The sequence below is a fragment of the Giraffa tippelskirchi genome, chromosome 7 (assembly GCF_054371585.1).
Source record: "Giraffa tippelskirchi isolate mGirTip1 chromosome 7, T2T-mGirTip1v1.2.pri, whole genome shotgun sequence".
In the NCBI taxonomy this organism is placed as follows: domain Eukaryota; kingdom Metazoa; phylum Chordata; class Mammalia; order Artiodactyla; family Giraffidae; genus Giraffa; species Giraffa tippelskirchi.
Window position 1 is genome coordinate 86,493,264 of NC_137281.1, and position 20,921 is coordinate 86,514,184.

Consider the following 20,921-nt stretch of genomic DNA (forward strand, 5'->3'; position numbering starts at 1 on the left):
CGGCCTATGCATTTAATACCCTTTGAAATGCATGGTTTTAAAAATTGTTTGCGTTTTAACTTTGTATGTTGGATTAACACAGCTTCCATCTTCCATACAGAGAAGGCAATGGCAACCCACTCCAGTACTCTTGCCTGGAAAATCCCATGGACGAAGGAGCCTGGTGGGCTGCCATCTATGGGGTCGCACAGGGTTGGACATGACTGAAGCGACTTAGCAGCAGCAGCATCTTCCATACACAATGCTTCCGAAGGAGCCTGGTGGGCTGCCATCTATGGGGTCGCACAGGGTTGGACATGACTGAAGCGACTTAGCAGCAGCAGCATCTTCCATACACAATGCTTCCAATTTGACCCAGCCTGCATAGATACCCAGATTCTTTGCAAGTGGGATAGACTCAAGGAGAGATTGCAGAGTCCACAGTTCTACACCATTTGCACAAATTGCTTCCTACTCTCAGGACATTATTTTGCACCTCCATCTATTCAATGAGGGTAATAATCTCCGTTTTGCTTTAATTTACCACAAGGTTGTTGAGAGAACAAATAACAGATGTAGAAGTGCTTTGTTGATTATAAATCATTCAGACCTGTTACTGAGTTGCACCTGCTGTTTGAGCTTCCCCTTTCACCGAGTCAACATCCCACCCATTTGCTCCTCTCTTTTAAAGAGAACTGGACCGTCTGGAGGGAATATGTCTAGGGGACGCAGGAAGATGGGTTTCCTGAATGGTGGGTAGAATTGGGGCTGTGTTTTGGTGGGGTTGAGGTGGGCAGGGCTGTTGTTATCTGAAAGGCTGCTGTGAAAAAGGAAACCACACTTGTCCACATAGCTCAGACTGCTAGCCTAGTCCCAGTGATGTAGAAATCACAAGGCCAGTTATCAGAAAGGTCTCAAAGCGGCAGAAGATGTCCTGGGCTACCTGATGGAAGTTGAGGGCCAGAACTACTGAAAGGCCAACTACCATTTACAAGCGTCACAGTCTCACTTCAAGGTGGAAGTTACCAATACCACTTTGCCCACCAACATGAGAAGATGCCCAAGGTCCAAAGCCTACGCCCTTAACCAGAGGACAACCCCGACTCCCCACCCGCCCCACCCAAAACGAGTCTCTGGGGCCTGTCCATTGGCTTCCACTCTGGGGAGGGTGGGCCTTGGGTCACTTCCCTTTCTGATTGGTTAGCTGCACCGATTGACAGGCGTGCTGCGGCTGCCCAAGCCAGGAAGAGAAACATGGCGGAGGCGGGAAAAGAGCACGCGGGTCTCGGGTTGCCGGTAGGAGACGCGGCACAGTGGCCTTTGCAGCGGTACGGCCGCTTCATGCCCTCAGGCACTGGGGAGCTGCCTGGGCCTGGCCAGGAAGCGGGGATGGCTTCTTCCCCAACCTGGAAGGTGAGGCCTGAGGGCGGGAAGGGTTGAGAGGCCCTCACCTGGCGCAGGGAAGGAGGGTCGACTGCAGCCTGGTTCCTGAGGCGTTGTGTCTCCTCCATTGGCAGGTGGATTCTTAACCACCGAGCCACCTAGGAAGCCCTTAGCTTGTTTACCTTATCGTAAATTAGAGATAATAATGGTACCCACTGGGTAGTATTGTTGTGAGCTCTAAGTTAATATATATAAATCACTCAAACAGTGCCTCATATAGTTATATAAGTGTTTACCGATATTATCATTATTGTTTTATTTTGTCCTGGTGATATGTTTTAATGCCACGGGTTGCTGATCATTCACTTCCTTTTGGTCTGGTTTCACTACTGGATGTGGACCCTGGGGTTTTGGATTGTGCATGTGTATGTATGTTGGTATGATTTGGGCAGCAGTGGGTGGGAGAAAAGTAAAAGAGAATGAAAATTTCAGGTAGAGAATACAACATATGCAAAGGCCCTGCACCTGTACAACGTCAGAGAATGTAATGTACAGACAAAAAAAGTAAATCTGGTGCTTATACAACAAGGGGTCACATAACATGGGATGAGGTTGTCTGGAGAGGTAGGCAGGTACCTTATGAACAATGTCCTAAAACCAATAGGAAGCCACTAAGGGTTTTAAGTTGGAGCATTTTCATCTTTGAAAGATCACTTTGGTTGAAGAGTGGAGATAGAATTGGAGAGGAATATGAATAGAGTTCAGAAAATTCCCCTGGAGAAAGGATAGGTTACCCATTCCAGTATTCTTGGGCTTTCCTGGTGGCTCAGATGTTAAAGAATCCGCCTGCAATACAGGAGACCTGGGTTTGATCCCTTGGTTGGGAAGACCCCCTGGAGGAGGTCTTCAGAATGGCAACCCTCTCCAGAATTCTTGCCTGGAGAATCTCCATGGACAGAGGAGCCTGGCGGGCTACAGTCCATGGGGTCTTGGAAGAGTCGGACATGACTTAGCAACTAAATAACAGCAACAGGTAGAGTCAGGAAGATCACTTAAAATGCTTTTGCAGTGTGGTGGGCAATAGCTGATAATAACTTAGGAGGGCAAGGGTGGGAGGATAGGGAGGGAGAATGGCAGTAGAGATGGGGAGACCAGGCATGTTAAAGCTATGTTTTGGAGGCCAAAATGACAGGACTTGGAGATTGATTGGATATGAGTGGTGAGAATAAAGAGCTCCTGGGTTTCTGGCAGGAGTAACTGGGTTGGGAAACATTGGAGGAGGAACAGTGAAGGAAAGATCCAAGACTTCAGCTTCAGATGTATTGGGTTTAAATCCATTTGTGCAGCATCCAAGTGGAGATGTTGAATGGAAAAACATCTGGGCTGGAGATGTAAATGTATCATCAACATGAAGGTGATATTTATAGTTAAGAGATGATACAAGATTTCAGGACCAAGCTTCAAGGTAGGTCAGGACAGGTAGAGGGGACCGAGTCCCTAAAGCAGATTGCCAAGGGTCAGAGAGTTGGGAGATATCAGGAGAAGGCAGATCCATCAAAGCTACAAGAGATTATTACAAGAGGGAGAGAACAATTAACTTTGTTGAATGATGCTGCAGAGTGAAGAATAATGATGACTAAGGTGTGTCCATTGGATCTAGCAACATGAAGATCCTTAATGGTTTTTACCAAGAGAAGTTTCAGTAGAATGAAGGAGGTGGAAGCCAGATAGGGGTGGGCTGAAGAGTAACTAGTAAGTGAGAAGGTGTGACCAACGTGTGTGGACGATTCTGAGAGATTTGGCTGTAAATGTGAGTAGAGATAGGGCATAATGAATTGTTCACCAGTTTCTAGACTGTTAGAGCTAAGACCATTAAAAAAGGCATTAAATACTTAGTTGTATTCTGTGGAGCACTATGCTGAGAAATTATAGTAGTTGTTGTTCAGTCGCTAAGTCGTATCTGACTTTTCACAACCCCATGGACTGTAGCACTCCAGGCTCCTTTGTCCTCCACTATCTCCCAGAGTTTGCTCAGATGCATGTCCACTGAGTCGGTGGTGCTATCTAACCATTTCATCCTCTGCCCCCCCTTTTCCTTTTGCCCTCAGTCTTTCCCAGCATTAGGGTCTTTTCTTCCAGCATCATATATTTTTGCCTTTAATACTGTCTATGGGGTTCTCCAGGCAAGAATACTGGAATGGGTTGCCTTTTCCTTCTCCAGTGGACCATGTTTTGTCAGAACTCATTATGACCTGTTCGTCTTGGGTGGTCCTGCAGGGCATGGCTCATAGCTTCATTGAGTTATGGAAGCCACTTTGCCATGACAAAGCTGTGATCCATGAAGGGGAAGTTGTACTATAGCTTGCAGATGCAAAATTGAATGAATAGTGTTAAATCAAAGAATCACTAATCTATAATAGGATCTTGAAAAAATGGAAACGTTTGAGGACATAATTAATTGTTGAAATTGCCCAACAGGTTCCTTGATACTGTCTTTTCACACCCTTATAACTCTTTCTCCTCAAGCATCTTTGTTGGGTGCACAGCCTCAGATGCAACTCGGTAACTATTAGACTTCTATCTTGCAACCTGGAGGTCAGGGACATTAGACCATTCTAAGGAGTTATTACATTTCTTTCCTCTTCTTTGCAAGGCTCTTCATAATTGCTTATAAGGAGCAGCACTTCTCAACAGTTTTCAAATGTTTGGCATAAAGCCACAGCTACAGTGACGAGATGAGGTTTGCTTTTGCAGTGCTTTTGAAAACTGAACATTTGTACTTTCCTTTGAATCTGTGCCGAACCATCCTACCTGCTGTGATCAGTTTCAGCCTAGGTCTGTCATTTTGGGAGGGAAAAATGAAAGAGAAAACAAGATTTGTTCTATTTTATGTGTTCTGTGACTATTGTGCAATAGTAATGATAAAAGATGAGCCATGTAAAGAACTGCACTAAGTCCCATGTGAATTTCTTATTTTAAAAATGTGGTACCTGCAGTAAGAAAAAAAATGTGTGTTAGGTAAAGCATAAAAATATATTATTTTGGAGAATAGAGTCATTCTGGTCTTTTTTTCTCTAGGGGACTTTTTAAGTTCAACCTTGGTTGAATCTATTTTGAGTTTTCTCATTTTTTCCTAAAATTGTGGGGAGAATCTGATTTCCTGCTACTGTTCTGTATAGTTGTTCAATGATAAAGAAGACTTTCATCACAGTGGCCACAATGCTAAGGCAAAAATGTTGATTAAGAGAAAAAAATGAATAGTACAACAAGTCTAGTACTTCTAAGACTTGGAGTTCTGGTTGAGAGGTAAGGTCAGGTCTGAGACATCTTATATATAGACTATGGAATGTATATGTATATTGATTTATTTGTCTGAATTGAATTATTCTTATGAAAAGTTACTATCTGTAGATAAGTTAACCACAGTTTGGAAGCAAATAAACTTTTTTTTTTAATTGAAGGATAGTTGCTTTACAGAATTTTGTGGTTTTCTCTCAAACCTCAACATGAATCAGCCATAGATATAGATATAGATATAGATATCCCCTCCCTTTTGAACCACCCTCCTGCCTCCCTCCCCATCCCACCCCTCTAGGTTGATACAGAGCCCCTGTTTGAGTTTCCTGAGCCATATAGCAAATTCCTGTTGGCTGTCTATTTTACATATGGTAATGTAAGTTTCCATGTTATTCTTTCCATATATCTCCCCCTCTCCCCCTCTCCCCATGTTTGTAAGTCTATGCTCTATGTCTGTTTCTCCATTGGTGCCCTGTAAATAAATTCTTCAGTATCATTTTTCTAGATTCTGTATATGTGCATTAGAATATGATATTTATCTTTATCTTTCTGATTCACTTCACTCTGTATAATAGGTTCTAGGTTCATCCACCTCATCAGAACTGACTAAAATGAGTTCCTTTTTATGGCTGAGTAATATTCCACTGTGTATATGTACCACAACTTCTTTATCCATTCATCTGCCGATGGGCATCTAGGTTGCTTCCATGTTCTATCTATTATAAATAGTGCTGCAGTGAACAATGGGATACATGTGTCTTTTTCAATCCTGGTTTCCTCAAGGTATATGCCTAGGAGTGGGATTGCTGGGTCATATGGTGGTTTTATTCCTAGTTTTTTAAGGAATCTCCATACTGTCTTCCATAGTGGCTGTATCAATTTACATTCCCACCAACAGTGCAAGAGCGCAAATAAACTTTTTGTAATAGTGCGAAAAAAGTGTGAAAAAAAGCAACGATTTAGAGACTTCCTTGGTGGACCAGTGGCTAAGTCTCCACACTTCCAATGCAGGGAGCCCAGGTTCAATCCATCGTGAGGGAACTAGCTCTCACGTGCCACAACTAAGAGTTCGCATGCCAAAGATCAAAGATTCTGCATGCCACAACTAAGACCTAGTGCCGTTAAATAAATAAATATTTTAAAAATCAACAGTTTAGGACTGTGCTACTCAGATGTCAATGTGCATATCCGTCATTTTGTAAATCCTGACTTAGTAGGTCTGGTGTGGGTGGTGAAATTCTGTAGTTCTAACAAACTTCCAGGTGATACGGGCTGTTGGTTCAAGGACCATACTTTGCAGAGCAAGAGTTTAGAAGACCTTGAATGAAATGGCAACCCTATAGTAAAATTAATAAAAATGAATTTGTGGGGTTATGAGGTAAGGCAATCAGATTAATAATGAATATGCAAATATTTTATTAATAATGTTACTATTTAAACTCTCTGTCATTTAAGTGGAACGAGCAAATGAACTACATCTTGAACTTGATTTTAATTCCTTACATCTGTTAACCCAGCCTTTCTGAAAGAATTATCATAAATAATAACAGATTGGTCCATTTTATATATTTTATGGTTGAATCTAATTTAGTCTACTAATTTGAGAATAATTTTGAAAGGTGATGTTAATTGCAAATTGCTTTTAAATTAAAGTTATACCACATTTTCCACACTCCAAAGATTTTTCAGGCATGCCCTAATTGGTTGAACCTGACACCATCTTATTTTTTCCTTTCAAAAGGGGGAAAAATCCTTTAGTTTTTATAGAAGGAACTTAAAATAATTGCCCTACTTAGAAATTAAGAAATAGAAAATGAAGTTTGTATTTAAAATGAACTTTTAAATGCAGATTCAGCATAAGAAATACTTTGGGTCCTCTTAACAGCATCTTCTGTTTCTTTGTATTTCATGTGCCTACATATTACCTAGCATATGATAGGTGCTCAGTAAATATTTGACTGTGTGGTAGCTTAGTAATTTCACACTTAAGACAGTGTGATAATTATGATGTGATGATTTAATTGCTCAGTTGCGCCTGACTCTTGTGACCCCATGGACTGTAGCCTGCCTGGTTCCTCTGTCCATAGAGTTTTTTAGGCAAGAATACCGGAGGGGGTTGCCATTTCCTTTTCCAGGGTATCTTCCTGACCTAGGATCGAACCTGGATCTCCTACATTGCTGGTGGTCTCCTGCGTTGCAGGCAGATTCTTTACCAACTGATCCATCCGGGAAGATATTTCTACTATAATGTGATAGCTACTATTTATTGTTCATTTTGGTATATTTCTTACAGCAGTCCTATGAAGCAAATATTATTATACCATTTTATAGATAAGGGAACTAAAACTCAGAGAGGTTCAGTGACTTGCCCAGGAACACAGAGAACTTAAGAGAGAATTCACACCCTGGTTTTCATGCCTCTAAAACTTGTCCCTTTAACCACTATGCCGTTTGTCTTAGAACTGTTAATATTTCATATGGGGACTAGCAGTTCAGTTATATAGATGAGGAATTTTGAGATTAACACACAGGGTGAAAAATGATAAAAATGATTGTAGCTTTTTTTTTAAGGAAAATTTAAGATTCAGTAAAACCCAAAGAAAATTATTTTTGAAAATAGTGAAGTAGTAGTTCTTTGCCTACCTGGTAATTTTTGATTGGATGACTGATGTGAATTTTGCCCTATTGGGTGCAGGATATTTTTGGATTCCTATAAATACTCTTGAGCTTTTTGCTGGGATAAGTTATTTGGAAGCAGTGTGATCCTTTCAAGTCTTGCTTTTGAGCTTTGTCAGGTGTGACCAGAACAGCATTTGATCTGGAGATCTTTCTCCCCTCCCCCGCCCCGAGGTGAAACTCTTCAACATACATGCTCTACCCAATGCCCTTACATTGTGAGGTTTCTCTCTCTGGCTGATAAGAACAGACCCTATTCCCTGCTCTGTGTGAGCACTCAGGATTGTTCCTGACGTCCTTTCAGGTGGTTCTTTGCCCAGTCTCTGGGCATTTGCTCCCACACGTGTATATGGTGAAGATTTGAGGAGGGGTCTCTCTTGGTGTGGCACTCTACTCGCCGGTATTCCAGCTTGCAAACTCACTTTGACCTTCCTGGACTTGAGGCTCCGTCCCCTCCACTTAGGGACAGCTGGCCAGGTTCTGCCTGTGCTCCTTCTTGTAGTTTGGCCAGGAAACTTTCTCCAAGAAGTATTCTAGGTCAATGGTAAGACTCACTTCCTTTTTTTCTGTTATTTCTCAGGAATCATGTCCTTTATTACTTGATATCCAGTGTCTTAAAAACTGTTGTTTCCTCTAATTTGTGCAGCTTTTTAGTTGTTTCAGGCAGGAAGGCATATGGTCCCTGTTATAGTTTGACCAGAAGTGGACGTCCATAGTGGGTTATTCAATTCAGCCCCATTTTTTCATTTTCCAATTCAGTTCATCAGTTCAACAAAAATTACTGAATTATCTACCGGGTACTTGTCATTTACTTAGGCACTAGAGAAGCTGTGGAACTACCCTTGTGTTTCATCACAGTCTTCAAATATTGGGGCACTTGAGCACAGGATTACAAGTAGGGTCTGATCACTGAAGTGGTGTTTCTCAAGGTGTAGTGGGGAGACTATTTTCACCAGTTCCTTGAGGTGCTGGTTGAAGGTGCAGATTCATGGTTCCGACACTAGGCCCAATGAATCAGAATCTCTGAGGATGGCTCTGTAAGTGATCCTTATGTACTGCAATCTGTCTTCATGCCCCAATTCTCAAGGAAAGGTGAGGGAGAGGGAACAGTTGATAAAGTAATACTGATATTGTTTAATGATTTATAATTTATGTAGTAATTTCATAAACCTCTTCCCACTAATTCTCACATTTAGGATCTCTATTTAAATCTTATTATCCTTTTATACACAAGAAGCTGAGCTGGGCTAGGTTAAATAGCTTGCCAAAGGTTTACAGAGGAGTGGAAGAACTGATTCTAAAACTTGTCTTCTTCAAGCCATTCTGCTGTACACTGCCGCTTCCTCCAGTGGTACCGGGGTCATCAAGAGTTATTATTCTTTCATGTAGGTTGCTTTTTAAAAAAGTTGACGGATTATGTTGCTTTATTAATTAGTATTAAGATTGGCTGTGAATAACAGAAAATGCAAAATAACAATGGGTTAAATAAAATGAAAGTTTATTATTTACATAACAGCACAGGGCTAGTATGATACTCCACAGTGTCCAGAAATGAGAATCCTTCTATTTTGTTCTCTGCCATGCATGGCTGTGGTCTCATAGTCTACAATAGAACTGATATTCTAGATGGCCTAGTAGAGGGAGGGATGAGGAAGTAGACAAAGCGTTCATACCTGCTGTCCCATAGGGAAGTTTCTGGTTAGTTGCCACATGACACTTTGTCCTGTAGCTAAAACTTAGACCTATGGTCGTCTTAACTATATGAACAGCTGGCATATGTAGTCTGAATTCCATGAGATCATGTGTCCAGCTGAAAATCAGGGATTCTCTTACCATATAAGGAAGAAAATGGTTATTGGAAAACAACTGGAAGTCTCCGCTAAGAAATGACAACTTATTCCTGGTTGGAACTCCAAAAGCATTTCTGATAACAACAGCAACAAACAAAAAAACTTATTTAGTACATAAATACTATATGTCAGTACCTAGAAAGGTGATTGGCAGACACCCCCCAAATATTTATTGAATCAGTGAGTCAAGGTCAGATATTCTGGTAAGTATCTGATCTTACATTATATCATTTAATCTTCTGATAACCCTAAAAGGGTAGTTATTACTATTTGTATTTTATAGATGAGGAAGTAAGTGTACTTGTAAGTTGCAAAACAAGGATTTGATCCTAAATCTTTCTATTCCAGATAATGTCTTTTTATTTTTTTTATTTTTTTATTTTTTAAATAAATTTATTTATTTTAGTTGGGGGCTAATTACTTTACAATATTGTAGTAGTTTTTGCCATACATTGACATGAATCAGCCATGGGTTTACATGTGTTCCCCTTCCTGGACCCCCCACCCACCTCCCTCCCCATCCCATCCCTCTGGGTCATCCCATTGCCCCAGCCCTGAGCCCTTGTCTCATGCATCGAACATGGAATGGTGTTCTGTTTCACATATGATAATATACATGTTTCAATGCTATTCTCCCAGAACGTCCCACCCTCACCTTCTCCCTCAGAGTCCATAAGACTGTTCTATGCATCTGTGTCTCTTATTCTGTCTCGCATATAGGGTTATCGTTACCATCTTTCAAATTCCGTATATATGCATTAGTATACTGTATTGGTGTTTTTCTTTCTGGCTTACTTCACTCTGTATTATGGGCTCCAGTTTCATCCATCTCAATAGAACTGATTCAAATGTATTTTTTTAATGGCTGAGTAGTATTCCATTGAGTATATGTACCACAGCTTCCTTATCCATTCGTCTGCTGATGGACATCTAGGTTGCTTCCATGTCCTGGCTATTGTAAACAGTGCTGCAATGAACATTGGGGTACACGCATCTCTTTTAATTCTGGTTTCCTTGGTGTGTATGCCCAGCAGTGGGATTGCTGGGTCATATGGCAGTTCTATTCCCAGTTTTTTAAGGAATCTCCACACTGTTCTCCATAGTGGCTGTACTAGTTTGCATTCCCACCAACAGTGTAAGAGGGTTCCCTTTTCTCCACACCCTCTCCAGCATTTATTGCTTGTAGACTTCTGGATGGCAGCCATTATGACTGGTGTGAAATGGTACCTCATTGTGGTTTTGATTTGCATTTCTCTAATAATGAGTGATGTTGAGCATCTTTCCATGTGTTTGTTAGCCACCAGATAATGTCTTTTTAAAAAGTAGTAGTCACTCCAGTATTCTTGCCTGGAAAAGTCCATGGACAGAGGAGCCTGGTGGGCTGCAGTCCATGGGGTTACATGACTGAGCACGTGTGCATGAGGGTGGAGGGAAATGGGTTGGTAGCAATAAACTGGTAGAACTAAAAAAAAAAAAAAAGTAGTAGTCATTAGTGTTGTTCACCAGATTATACTAAGATTGCATATCCCTGGTCTCTTTGAAGTTGTGTGTCACGTGACTGGTTTTGACCAGTGAAAGGTGAGCAGATGAGCAGAAGGTGCCTATGGAATGTGCAGGAGCTTTAAGAGCCAGTGGATGATTCATCATCTTCTTTCTCTTTGCTACAGTGTGGCAAGTATTGGCTGCCCTGTCAGGGTAGGTCCTATAGTGAGAATGATAGGCAGTGTGAGGTAGGGCGGGAAGACAGGTAGAAGAAGGATGCATGGGTAGTGTGAGTGAGAAATAAAACCTTTGCTTTGGGGAGTTGTTAATTTCTACAGCGCAATCTAGCCTACATCTGACTGATACAGAAATAATTTTTATAATTGTGGTTGTTTAATTGAATTGTATGTCACATACAGTGTACATTGTAGATTGCTTAGGCTTTTGTGGAAGGATCTTCTAACAGATGTTCTAACATTCTTTTTTCTTTTGACAAAATCATCACTTGTTCCAAAGTACCAGATTATAAATACATATTTCCAACTCTATGCTCCTTAAAAAACAAAAAGTTAATTTGATTGTGTAACAGACATAGTTTCATAGAGCCTATGGCTTGTTGGCAAACATGATTTTTTTTTTTTTTTTACTACTGAATATTTTAATTGAATCTATTTCTGTGCATCTTTACATTATAGATATTAGGCATCACCATTAAAAGGACCAAAGAGAAAACAAGAAACTTTATGCTTGCTGTCATCCAGAAATGCCTTATTTTCTTGAATTATTAAAATGTCCATATTTTCTGACTTTGGAAGAGTTCAAATTAATCTGATCTCAGATCAGCAGTAGCCAATGCATGTTACTCTCCTACACATACATGGGTATATCTCTTTGGGGAAGGAAGCTTGTCAGCATCTATCAGGATATAAAAAGTCCACAATTCTTAAACCCTGACCATTCTACTTCTACTTCAGCTACAGAAATACCCATGCATATACTCCAGAAAGCATACATAATGATGTCTGCTATTGCACTGCTTGTAACACTGGGCAAAGTGCCCATCAGCAGAAATGCTGAGATATAAAACAGAGACTGAGTTGACAAACTAGAGATCCAAGGGTTCTTCCAAAAACCACATGCTGGTGAACACTGGCCTCTGAGTCATTCAACGACTGAGTGTCCTCTTGTGCCAGGCCTTGTGCTAGACATGTGATGACAGTGGTGACCAAGACCAACTCTGGCCCTTTAGCCATAAGAAGAAAATCCAAAACCAGATGTCATATTCTCCCATCCAAGGAGATTCTTATAAGGTTGTTTTTATTTTTTTATTTAATTTTATTTTTTTTATTTTTTATTTTTTATTTATTTATTTATTTTATTTTTCTAGGATTACTTTAATCCATTGGACTGAAATCATGAATTCTGTCTCAGAGAATTTCTCTCCAATTAAAATGAGATTTAGAAAATTAAACTTTTAATTTTGAGATACTATAATTAACACCCAGTTGTAAGAAACAAAACAGAGAGATCCTGTGTGTAATTACCTCTGTTTTTCCTGATAGTAACACCTTATAAAAAACTATCATACAATGTAACATCCAGGGTATTAACAGTGACACAGTCAAGGTACAGAACAATTTTAAAATGAGGTCCCAGAAAATAAAAATTCACTTATGTTTAGGATTTGTTCCCTGCCTGCTGTGTGCTGGACACTGTTCAGGGCTCTGTTTAGAGATGATTAAGGCATCACCATTGGAAGATCTAGCCAGTTAAGCTCAAGTATCTGCTTATTTGGAATATAGGGTGCTTTTCACCTAAAAATGACAATATGGCATCTGAGAAATAAATTAGAGTGTTTCTTTAACTCAGATTTAGAAATACAGTTTGGATATTGGAACTGTTACAGGTGCCAATGAACGTTGTTAGTGAATAAATAGAAGATAGTGACTATGAAGATAGCAAGGCAGGTGCAGAGACCTAGGATAGGTGGGCCAGTGGGAGGCACTACTTTCTAGTATGCTGCTGCCAAAGTCGCTTCGGTCGTATCCAGTTCTTTGCAACCCTGTGGACCATAGCCCACCTGTCCGTGGGAATTCTCCAGACAAGAATACTGGAATGGATTGCCATTCCCTCCTCCAGAGGATCTTCCTGACCCAGGGATGGAACCTGCGTCTCTTATGTTTCCTGCATTGGCAGGCAAGTTCTTTACCACTAGCGCCACCTGGGAAACCCTACTTTCTAGTATAATTGGTGATTTTTATAGTATTTATTAGTTTGGGAGATTTTCACGGATTTCTAAATGTATTGGAGAAATGTCCTATAACTGTGTTTTATAGAAAGATCAATAACCAGAGGGACTTCGATTAGTAATCCGGACATAAAAACATAAAGATCTTATTCTTCTGTTGGAAAGTAGGTATTTTGAGTAAATATATTCCGCTTATGGCTAGTAATCAAGGTGAGCAAGTTAACTTCGATAGCTAGGTTTAAAAGCATTTGAAAATTTTACAATCATTAATTTTATTGGATATATGTGGTAAAAAGAAGGGGAATCACATCTCTTGCTCTGATGCATGAGATCATATTTTTAGATTCTAAAGAAAAAACAAATTCCCCAGGTATATTTTTTTGGTTTGGGTGTTATGCTCTTAATAATTGTGTGTGTTTTTGTTATTGTTAACACTTTGCATTTCTGTGAAACATCAAAAGCAAAATACTGAATTTTACAGTTTGATAATGGGTGTGTGGCAGGACCACTTTTATTAGCATAATATACCCTACAAGTTTGTTGAAATAATTTATGAGGCTCTTTAGCTACCAAGAATGAGTAAGGAGGCAACTAATAGTCTACTTAACAATTTCACACATTTCCATATATTATAATGCATAAATCAGCAGTTTGGGCCAGTATATAGAGCTGTGACACTTTCTAAGGGGTCTTAAAAGCAGGAAAATACTCAAATACATAATTTAGTTTGTCCCATCTGACAGGTAATGCTAGCCTTTCATGTAAATATAATTTAAGTACATTTGAAGTACTTTCCTATATTTTCATATATTTCTTTTAATCTTTTTGCTAGTTTTAGATTAGTCCTATAGTACATTCTTGCACAAATACATGAATTTAAAATAGAAGACTCTCTGATCATTTCACCAATATATTAATATAAGCTGTGCCTGAAAAGCCTGCTGTGATAGGCACGCTCTGTATCTCAGTGTGTGCTACTGTGTTGATGGCAAAATACTGCGTAGCCAGAGGTCAGGTTGATGTAAATCTTTCTTTCCCCAGTTTTATTGCGATATAATTGACATTTAACAGTGTATAAACTTAAGATGTACAAAATAACGATTTGATATATATATATATTGTGAAATGATCGCCACAGTAAGTTTAGTTAACCTCCATCACCTCACATAGTTACACATTTTTCCCTTGTGATGAGAACTTTTAAAACCTGTCAGCAACTTTCAAATACACAATACAGTATTGTTAGCTGTAGTCATGATGTTGTACATCTCCAGAACTTATTTATCATATAATTGGAAGTTTGTACCTTTTGACCACCCCCTTACCCATGTTGCTCACCACCCTTTTTTTCCCACCAGTCTGTCCTGTTGCTGTGAATTTGTTTTTTTCTTTTTTAACTCCACTGTGATAACATTCAGTGTTTGTCTTTCTCTTACTTATTTCGCTTAGCATGATACTCTCAGGGTTCATTCATGTTGTCACAAATGGCAGGATTTGTTTCCTTTTTTTTAATGGCCCAATGATGTTCTATTGTGTATGTGTGTATCCACACACCATATTTTTTTTTATCCATTCATCTGTTGATGGACACTTAAAACAATTAAATAATGCTTCAGTGAACATGGGGGTACAGATACCTCTTTGAAATAGTGATTTTGTTTCCTTATGATGTATTCCACACAGAAGTGGAGTTGCTAGACCACGTGGTAGTTCTACTTCTACCTTTTTTTTTTTTAGGAAGCTCAATACCATTTTCCATGGTGGTTGTCCCAGTTTACACTCCCACCAGCAGTGCACAAGGGTTCCCTTTCTCTACATCCTATCAGCACTCATTACCTCTTGTCTTTTTGATAATATTAATAGCCATTCTGACAAATGTGAGGTGATATCTTATTGTGGTTTAGATTTTATTTCTCTGATGGTTAGTGATGCTGAGCACCTGTATCTGTTGGACTTGAACTAGTTCTTTAGAAATATGTCTTTTCAAGTCCCTTTCCCATTTTAAAATTGGATTAATTGCTTTTATGCTATTGATTGGTATGAATTCCTTGTATATTTTTTAATATTAACCCCATGTAAGATAGGTGGTGTGCAAATATTTTCATCCAGAGCTTGTCTTTTCATTTTGTTGGTCATTTTTTGATGTACAGAAGTTTGTTGGTTTGATGTAGTTCCAGTTGTTTATTTTTGCTTTTGTTGCTTGTGCTTTTTTTAATATCCAAAAAAAATCATCGCTGAGACCAATGTCAAGGAGCTTTTTCCCATTGTTTTCTTTAAGAAGTTTTATGGTATCAGGTCTTACATTTAAGTCTTTAACTCATTTTGAGTTAAATTAGTGAGTGATGTAAGATAGGGGTCTAGTTTCATTATTTTACATGTGAGTATCCAATTTTCCCAGTATCATTTATTGAAGAGACTGTCTTTTCTCCATCAAGTATTCTTGGCTCCCTTGTCAGACATTAGTTGATTTGTAGATACATGGGTTTATTTCTGGGTTCTCTATTGTGTTCCATTGGCTTATGTGTCTGGTTTTTTTTTTTTTTTGCCTGTACCATAATACTGTTTTGATGACCTAAATCTTAAGCCACTAGAAAGAGAAGATATGAATGTGATGTTCTGACACCTTAAAATGATCTTTTTCTGTGAATACTTTGTCATTAAAAATAGCTTTTTAAAAATTTTTCTGTTGTGCTAATGTGAACATTCCAGCTAAATGCTAAATTATCACCCATTAAAAGTATTTCCCAAGAGCCATAAATAAGTAATTTTTTTTCTCAGATTCCTGGATTGTATTAGGCATTGTGATATTTGGAATTTCTCGGATGGGTTAGGATATTTCATGTAGTACCCTACTACATGTAAGCTGAATGCTTTTCTTACCCTTGCTTCTACTTAATCAACAAAAAATCCTTAAATAAAACTTTTGATTATGCTTGAATTTCTTTAATAAAGGTAGATAGAAGAGTATAGTAGACTCACACATCTGTATTAACAGCTTCAACAGTTACCAGCTCATGGTCAATCTAGCTTCATTGATACTCTTTCCATGTCCATCATGTTATTTTTTAAAATATTTACTTACTTATTTGACTGTACCTGGTCTTAGTTGCAGCATGTGGGATCTAGTTCCCTCTCCAGATATGGAACCTGGGCCCTCTGCACTGGGAGCACAGAGTTTTAGCCAGTGGACCACCAGGGAAGTCCCCCATTATGTTATTTTGAAGCACATCTCAGCCATCTTACCATTTCATCAAATATTTTAGTTTGTATCTCTAAAAGATAGAAACTTAAAAAACCCCACAATCATAATACCGTTTTTTACTCAAAAAAAAAGGTTCTTGATATTATCAAATAGTCAGTGCTCAAATTTCTAAGTCTCATAAGTTTAATAATTCTTTTAAACAGGACCATACACGGTGATTGATTAGTATTAATTTTAATCTTTAAGGTTTCTTCCATATGTTTCCCTGATCTACCTCTCTTCCTTCCTTGCAATTTATTTGTTGAAGAAACTGAGTTCTGAAGAGTTTCTGACTATATGGTTTTGTGACTGCATCTCTGGAGTGCAATTAATGAGATCCTTAGTCCTCTGTATTTCCTGTGAATTGATAGCTGAATCCAGATGCTTGATAAAATTCAGATTCAGTTTTTTTGTTTTGGGGGTTTTATGGCTAGACTACCTGGTAGGCACTACCTATGGGAAGTGTGTAATGCCTATTCATGTCTCTGGAGTTGCAGCTGTTGCAGCACAATGTCTTTTTTGTTGTTCAGTCTCTCAGTCATGTCCACTCCTTGCAACCCCATGGACTGCAGCACACCAGGCTTCCCTGTCCTTCACCATCTCCTGGAGCTTGCTCAAACTCACGTCCATTAAGTCGGTGAGGCCATCCAACCATCTTGTCCTCTGTCGTCCCCTTCTCCTCCTGCTTTCAATCTTTCCCAGCATCAGGGTCTTTTCTAATGAGTTGGCTTTTCACATCAGGTGGCCAGAGTATTGGAGCTTCAGCATCAGTCTTTCCAATGAATATTCAGGGTTGATTTTCTTTAGGATTGACTGGTTTGATCTCCTTACTGTCCAAGGGACTCTCAAGAGTCTTCTCCAACACCACAGTTCAAAGGCATGAATTCTCGGGTGTTCAACCTTCTTTATGGTCCAAATGTCACATCCATACATGACTACTGGAAAAACCATAGCTTTGACTATAAGACCTTTGTCAGCAAAATAATGTCTCTGCTTTTTAATATGCTGTCTAGGTTGGTCATGGCTTTTCTTCCAAGGAGCAAGTGTCTTAATTTCATGGCTGCAGTCACAATCTGCAGTCATTTTGGAGTCCAAGAAAATAGTCTGTCACTGTTTCCATTGTTTCCCCATATATTTGCTGTGAAGTGATGGGACCGAATGCCATGATCTTCATTTTCTGAATGCTGAGTTTTAAGCCAGCTTTTTCACTCTCCTCTTTCACTTTTATCAAGAGGCTGTTTAGTTCCTCTTCACTTTCTGCCATAAGGGTGGTGTCATCTGTGTATCTGAGGTTATTGATATTTCTCCGTGCAATCTTGTTTCCAGCTTGTGCTTCATCCAGTCCAACATTTCGTTTGATGTACTCTGCATGTAAGTTAAATAAGCAGGATGACAGTATACAGCCTTGATGTACTCCTTTCCCAATTTGGAACCAGTCTGTTGTTCCAAGTCCAGTTCTGTTGCTTCTTGACCTGCATACAGATTTCTCAGGAGGCAGGTCAGGTGGTCTGGTATTCCCATCTCTTTAAGAATTTTCTACAGTTTCTTGTGATCCACACAGTCAAAGGTTGTAGCATAGTCAATGAAGCAGAAGTAGGTAATTGTTCTGCTATTTGTTTAATCATTGCCTTTACTCCGTCTGTTTCTCTTCTTCCACTTTAGCTCGTTTTTAAGATTTGTTCTCCTGTGGCTGAGTCTTTGTTCCACATTATCTTGTACATGTGATTTCTTCCTCTTTGTAGTTATGCTCTGTGTTTCTGAATATTTCTCGTACTTGATCGTTCAGACCATTAATTTGGTCTCACCAGTGTCCATCCAGTTCTTCAGTTAAGCTACTGAATTTTTATATTTGTAAAGCATGTTTTTTGCTCCAAGGCTCATTAAATGTTATTTATAATAATAATTATTATTTTTTGGCTCAAGTTGTTGTTGATCTCCTCCTGCAGTTTTTTTACTGCTAGGAGCCACATGTTCTGTGTTTTCTGTTTGTTCTTTGTCTCTTTAGCCTATTTGATATGTTGTTATTTTCCTTTAACTTATGCCTCTTCTTACTTTTGGGGCTCAAGCACAATATACCTTAAATGTTAAGTGTTGGAAGGTGCATGAGTCTCACCTTCTAGGTCTCCTGTAGAGGAGTACAAAGGACTCAGCTGAGTAAGTTGCCCAGCTCCACTATGACTCCTTAGAGGCTGGGAGAGCACTCGGAATTTTAGAATACACAGGCTAATCTTCCTGGCGTAATCGACCAGTTTCTGTGGGTTAAGCTCTCTCCCAAGAACTGAGGCATTCCTGCCTTTGCCCTCTGGCTGCTCGCTTAGGCTTGGGTCTCCACTCTCAATGAGGGGGAAAACATACCAGCTGTTTTCATTTGGATTCTGAGACCTCAGCCCACCCTTCTAGCCCACTTGGATGCTGATTTTAATAACTGCTCAAGGAAAGGTAATTGGTGTTTGGGTTGGGTTTGGGAAGGGAAGACTGCAGGAATGCAATCAAATTATATTTTTTCTTGAACCTCTTAGAAGTCTTAGATTAGACATTTTCAAGCTCAGCATACTCTAAATATCTTTTAGATGAAATATTGCAAAAATGTGTGAAAAATAGCAACTGTGGAATCCCCAGAAACCTTCAAGTCTTTGCTCAAGCCTCATCTCAGTGATGCCCACATTGCTACCCTATTTATATTGTAACATCCATGCCCTGTCTTTACAACTCCCATACCTCTTACTCTGTTTTGTTTTTTTCTGTAGTGCCTAGCACTTTCTTATATACCAGATAATTTACTTATTATGTTCAGTGGTGTGTTTAGAACATCTGAAGCTCACAATGGATAATTTTAACACTTTCCTCTCCTAAATGATGAAATTATTTTCACAAAAATTTCATAAATAAAATTATTTATTTTGCAAACAGCAAAAATTCTTTTATTGAGATTCATTATTATAAGCATGGCAGTAAGATAACTAAGGAAAAAGAAATGCACACTATCGTATAAGGTAGGAAAAAAGGCACAAATGCTTAGCCAGTTGTTTTTATATCTATTGAACAGCTAAATGTTTGAACTTTGCTTCTTTGGTTAGAGGCTGATATTTTATGTAGTTAATTTCTTTGAGAAGTGATTTAAAAAAGTGAAACTGAAAATCTCCACAGGTACAATTTAGACAACTAATGATAAAATTGCTGATAAGTTTTATTCTCTTTTTGTTACTTAGTTTGGAAACATTTAACAGTTTTAAAAGAATAATATTTTAATATTTAAAGTATTATTCAGATTTAGTAAAATATTTTGAGTGTGAACTAAAATTTGCACTTGCCAAACAAAAACATTCCATCTTGTTGCTTGCATTTTGGCTGTTTTCAAATTTTAAATACAAATATAAATGCCAAAGAGAAGGTTCCATGAAATGACAGCTTTGTAGTAACTCAAGTTCTGTTTCCTAGTCTTTATAATCCCTGTGCTGTCATTGTTTATTTTGAATCTATGATTTAAATGTGAAAGAATGTTGTACCACAGGGTTGAAATGAAGTGCATCCTAAGAAAGGGTTTGAGACAAGAACTTTGCAGCAAGCTTGAAGTATATCAAAGCTTTGTGAGCTTCTCTTGAAGCAAATATATGTGGTTAAGTCTGCATATATGTGTTCCAACTTTATAATTGGGAGTTTTCCAAATGAATGTCTATGTAGGAAACAAAGTTTATTAAAGAATAAATAATAAAAATCTGAAAATTTGAACCTTAGGTAATGTATTGTTTAAACTCAGCAGTGTGTATTGTTTAAACTTAGCAGTTGTTTAGAACTTAGATCAACAAAAAATTTTTTTCAGGGAGGGGTATTTCATCAGTGCCATTGATTAGAACTGCTAACATTTGGTGGTAATAAAGAGCAACTGCTTTTTAGTGAGTTCCACTATTGTTTATAAATTCTGAACAAAGCATTCCCGTTGCCTGCACCAGGGTTGACTGCTCTCACCATCCCACTCTTAGTATGCCGCTAATTATATTTATTGTTTACTGTTGTCTATACCTTGTCTTGCATCTCATCCTGCATTAGATCCATGAGGGCAGCTAATGTTTTGTTCAGTGATGTATCCCATCTAAAAAAGTGCTTCTGAGCATCAGTTAGGTGCTCAGTACATTGTCTAGTTTCAAAATATTTGGGAACCGTTTTAGAAATCTTTCTGTTTCTGATTTCTAATTTAATTTGTGCTCAGAGAACATACTTTAAAATTTACTAAGACTTATTTTGTGGCCCAGAGTTTGGTCTGTGTCAGTAAATGCTCTGTGTACACTTAAGAAGAATATATATTTTGCTGATATTGAGGGGTGCCCTGCTGTGGTTAGCTACTGTCGTATCTGACTCTTTGCAACCCCATGGACTGTAGCCCGCCAGGCTCCTCTGTCCATGGAGATTCTCCAGGCAAGAATATTGGAATGGGTTGCCATCCCCTCCTCCAGGGGATCTTCCCAACCCAGGAATCAAACCCAGGTCTCCCACACTGCAGGCGGATTCTTTACCATTTGTGCCACCAGATAAGTACAAGAATACTGGAGTGGGTAGCCTATCCCTTTTCCAGGAGATCTTCCCAACCCAGGAATTGAACCAGGGTCTCCTGCATTGCAGGTGGATTCTTTACCAGCCGAGCTACCAGGGAAGCCCATTGATATTGAGTGGAGTGTTGTGTAAATGTCAGTCAGGTCATGTTGGTTGGTAGTGTTGTTCAAGTCTACTATATACTTGCTGATTTTCTCTGTACTTGTCAGTTATTGAG

The 20,921-nt window shown here is 38.9% G+C and overlaps 1 protein-coding gene across 4 annotated transcripts in view; it reads left to right on the forward strand.

Moving 5' to 3' along the window:
- Positions 1 to 1,212: 1,212 nt before the first annotated feature.
- The window catches only part of REC114 (REC114 meiotic recombination protein), a 108,002-nt gene continuing 88,293 nt past the window's right edge, over positions 1,213 to 20,921 (forward strand). For all 4 annotated transcript variants that reach the window (XM_081513614.1, XM_081513613.1, XM_081513615.1 and 1 more), the window contains exon 1: positions 1,213 to 1,392. In XM_081513614.1, the coding sequence (XP_081369740.1) occupies positions 1,234 to 1,392 (159 nt within the window). In that variant the 5' untranslated portion in view covers positions 1,213 to 1,233. The remainder of the gene's footprint in view (positions 1,393 to 20,921) is intronic.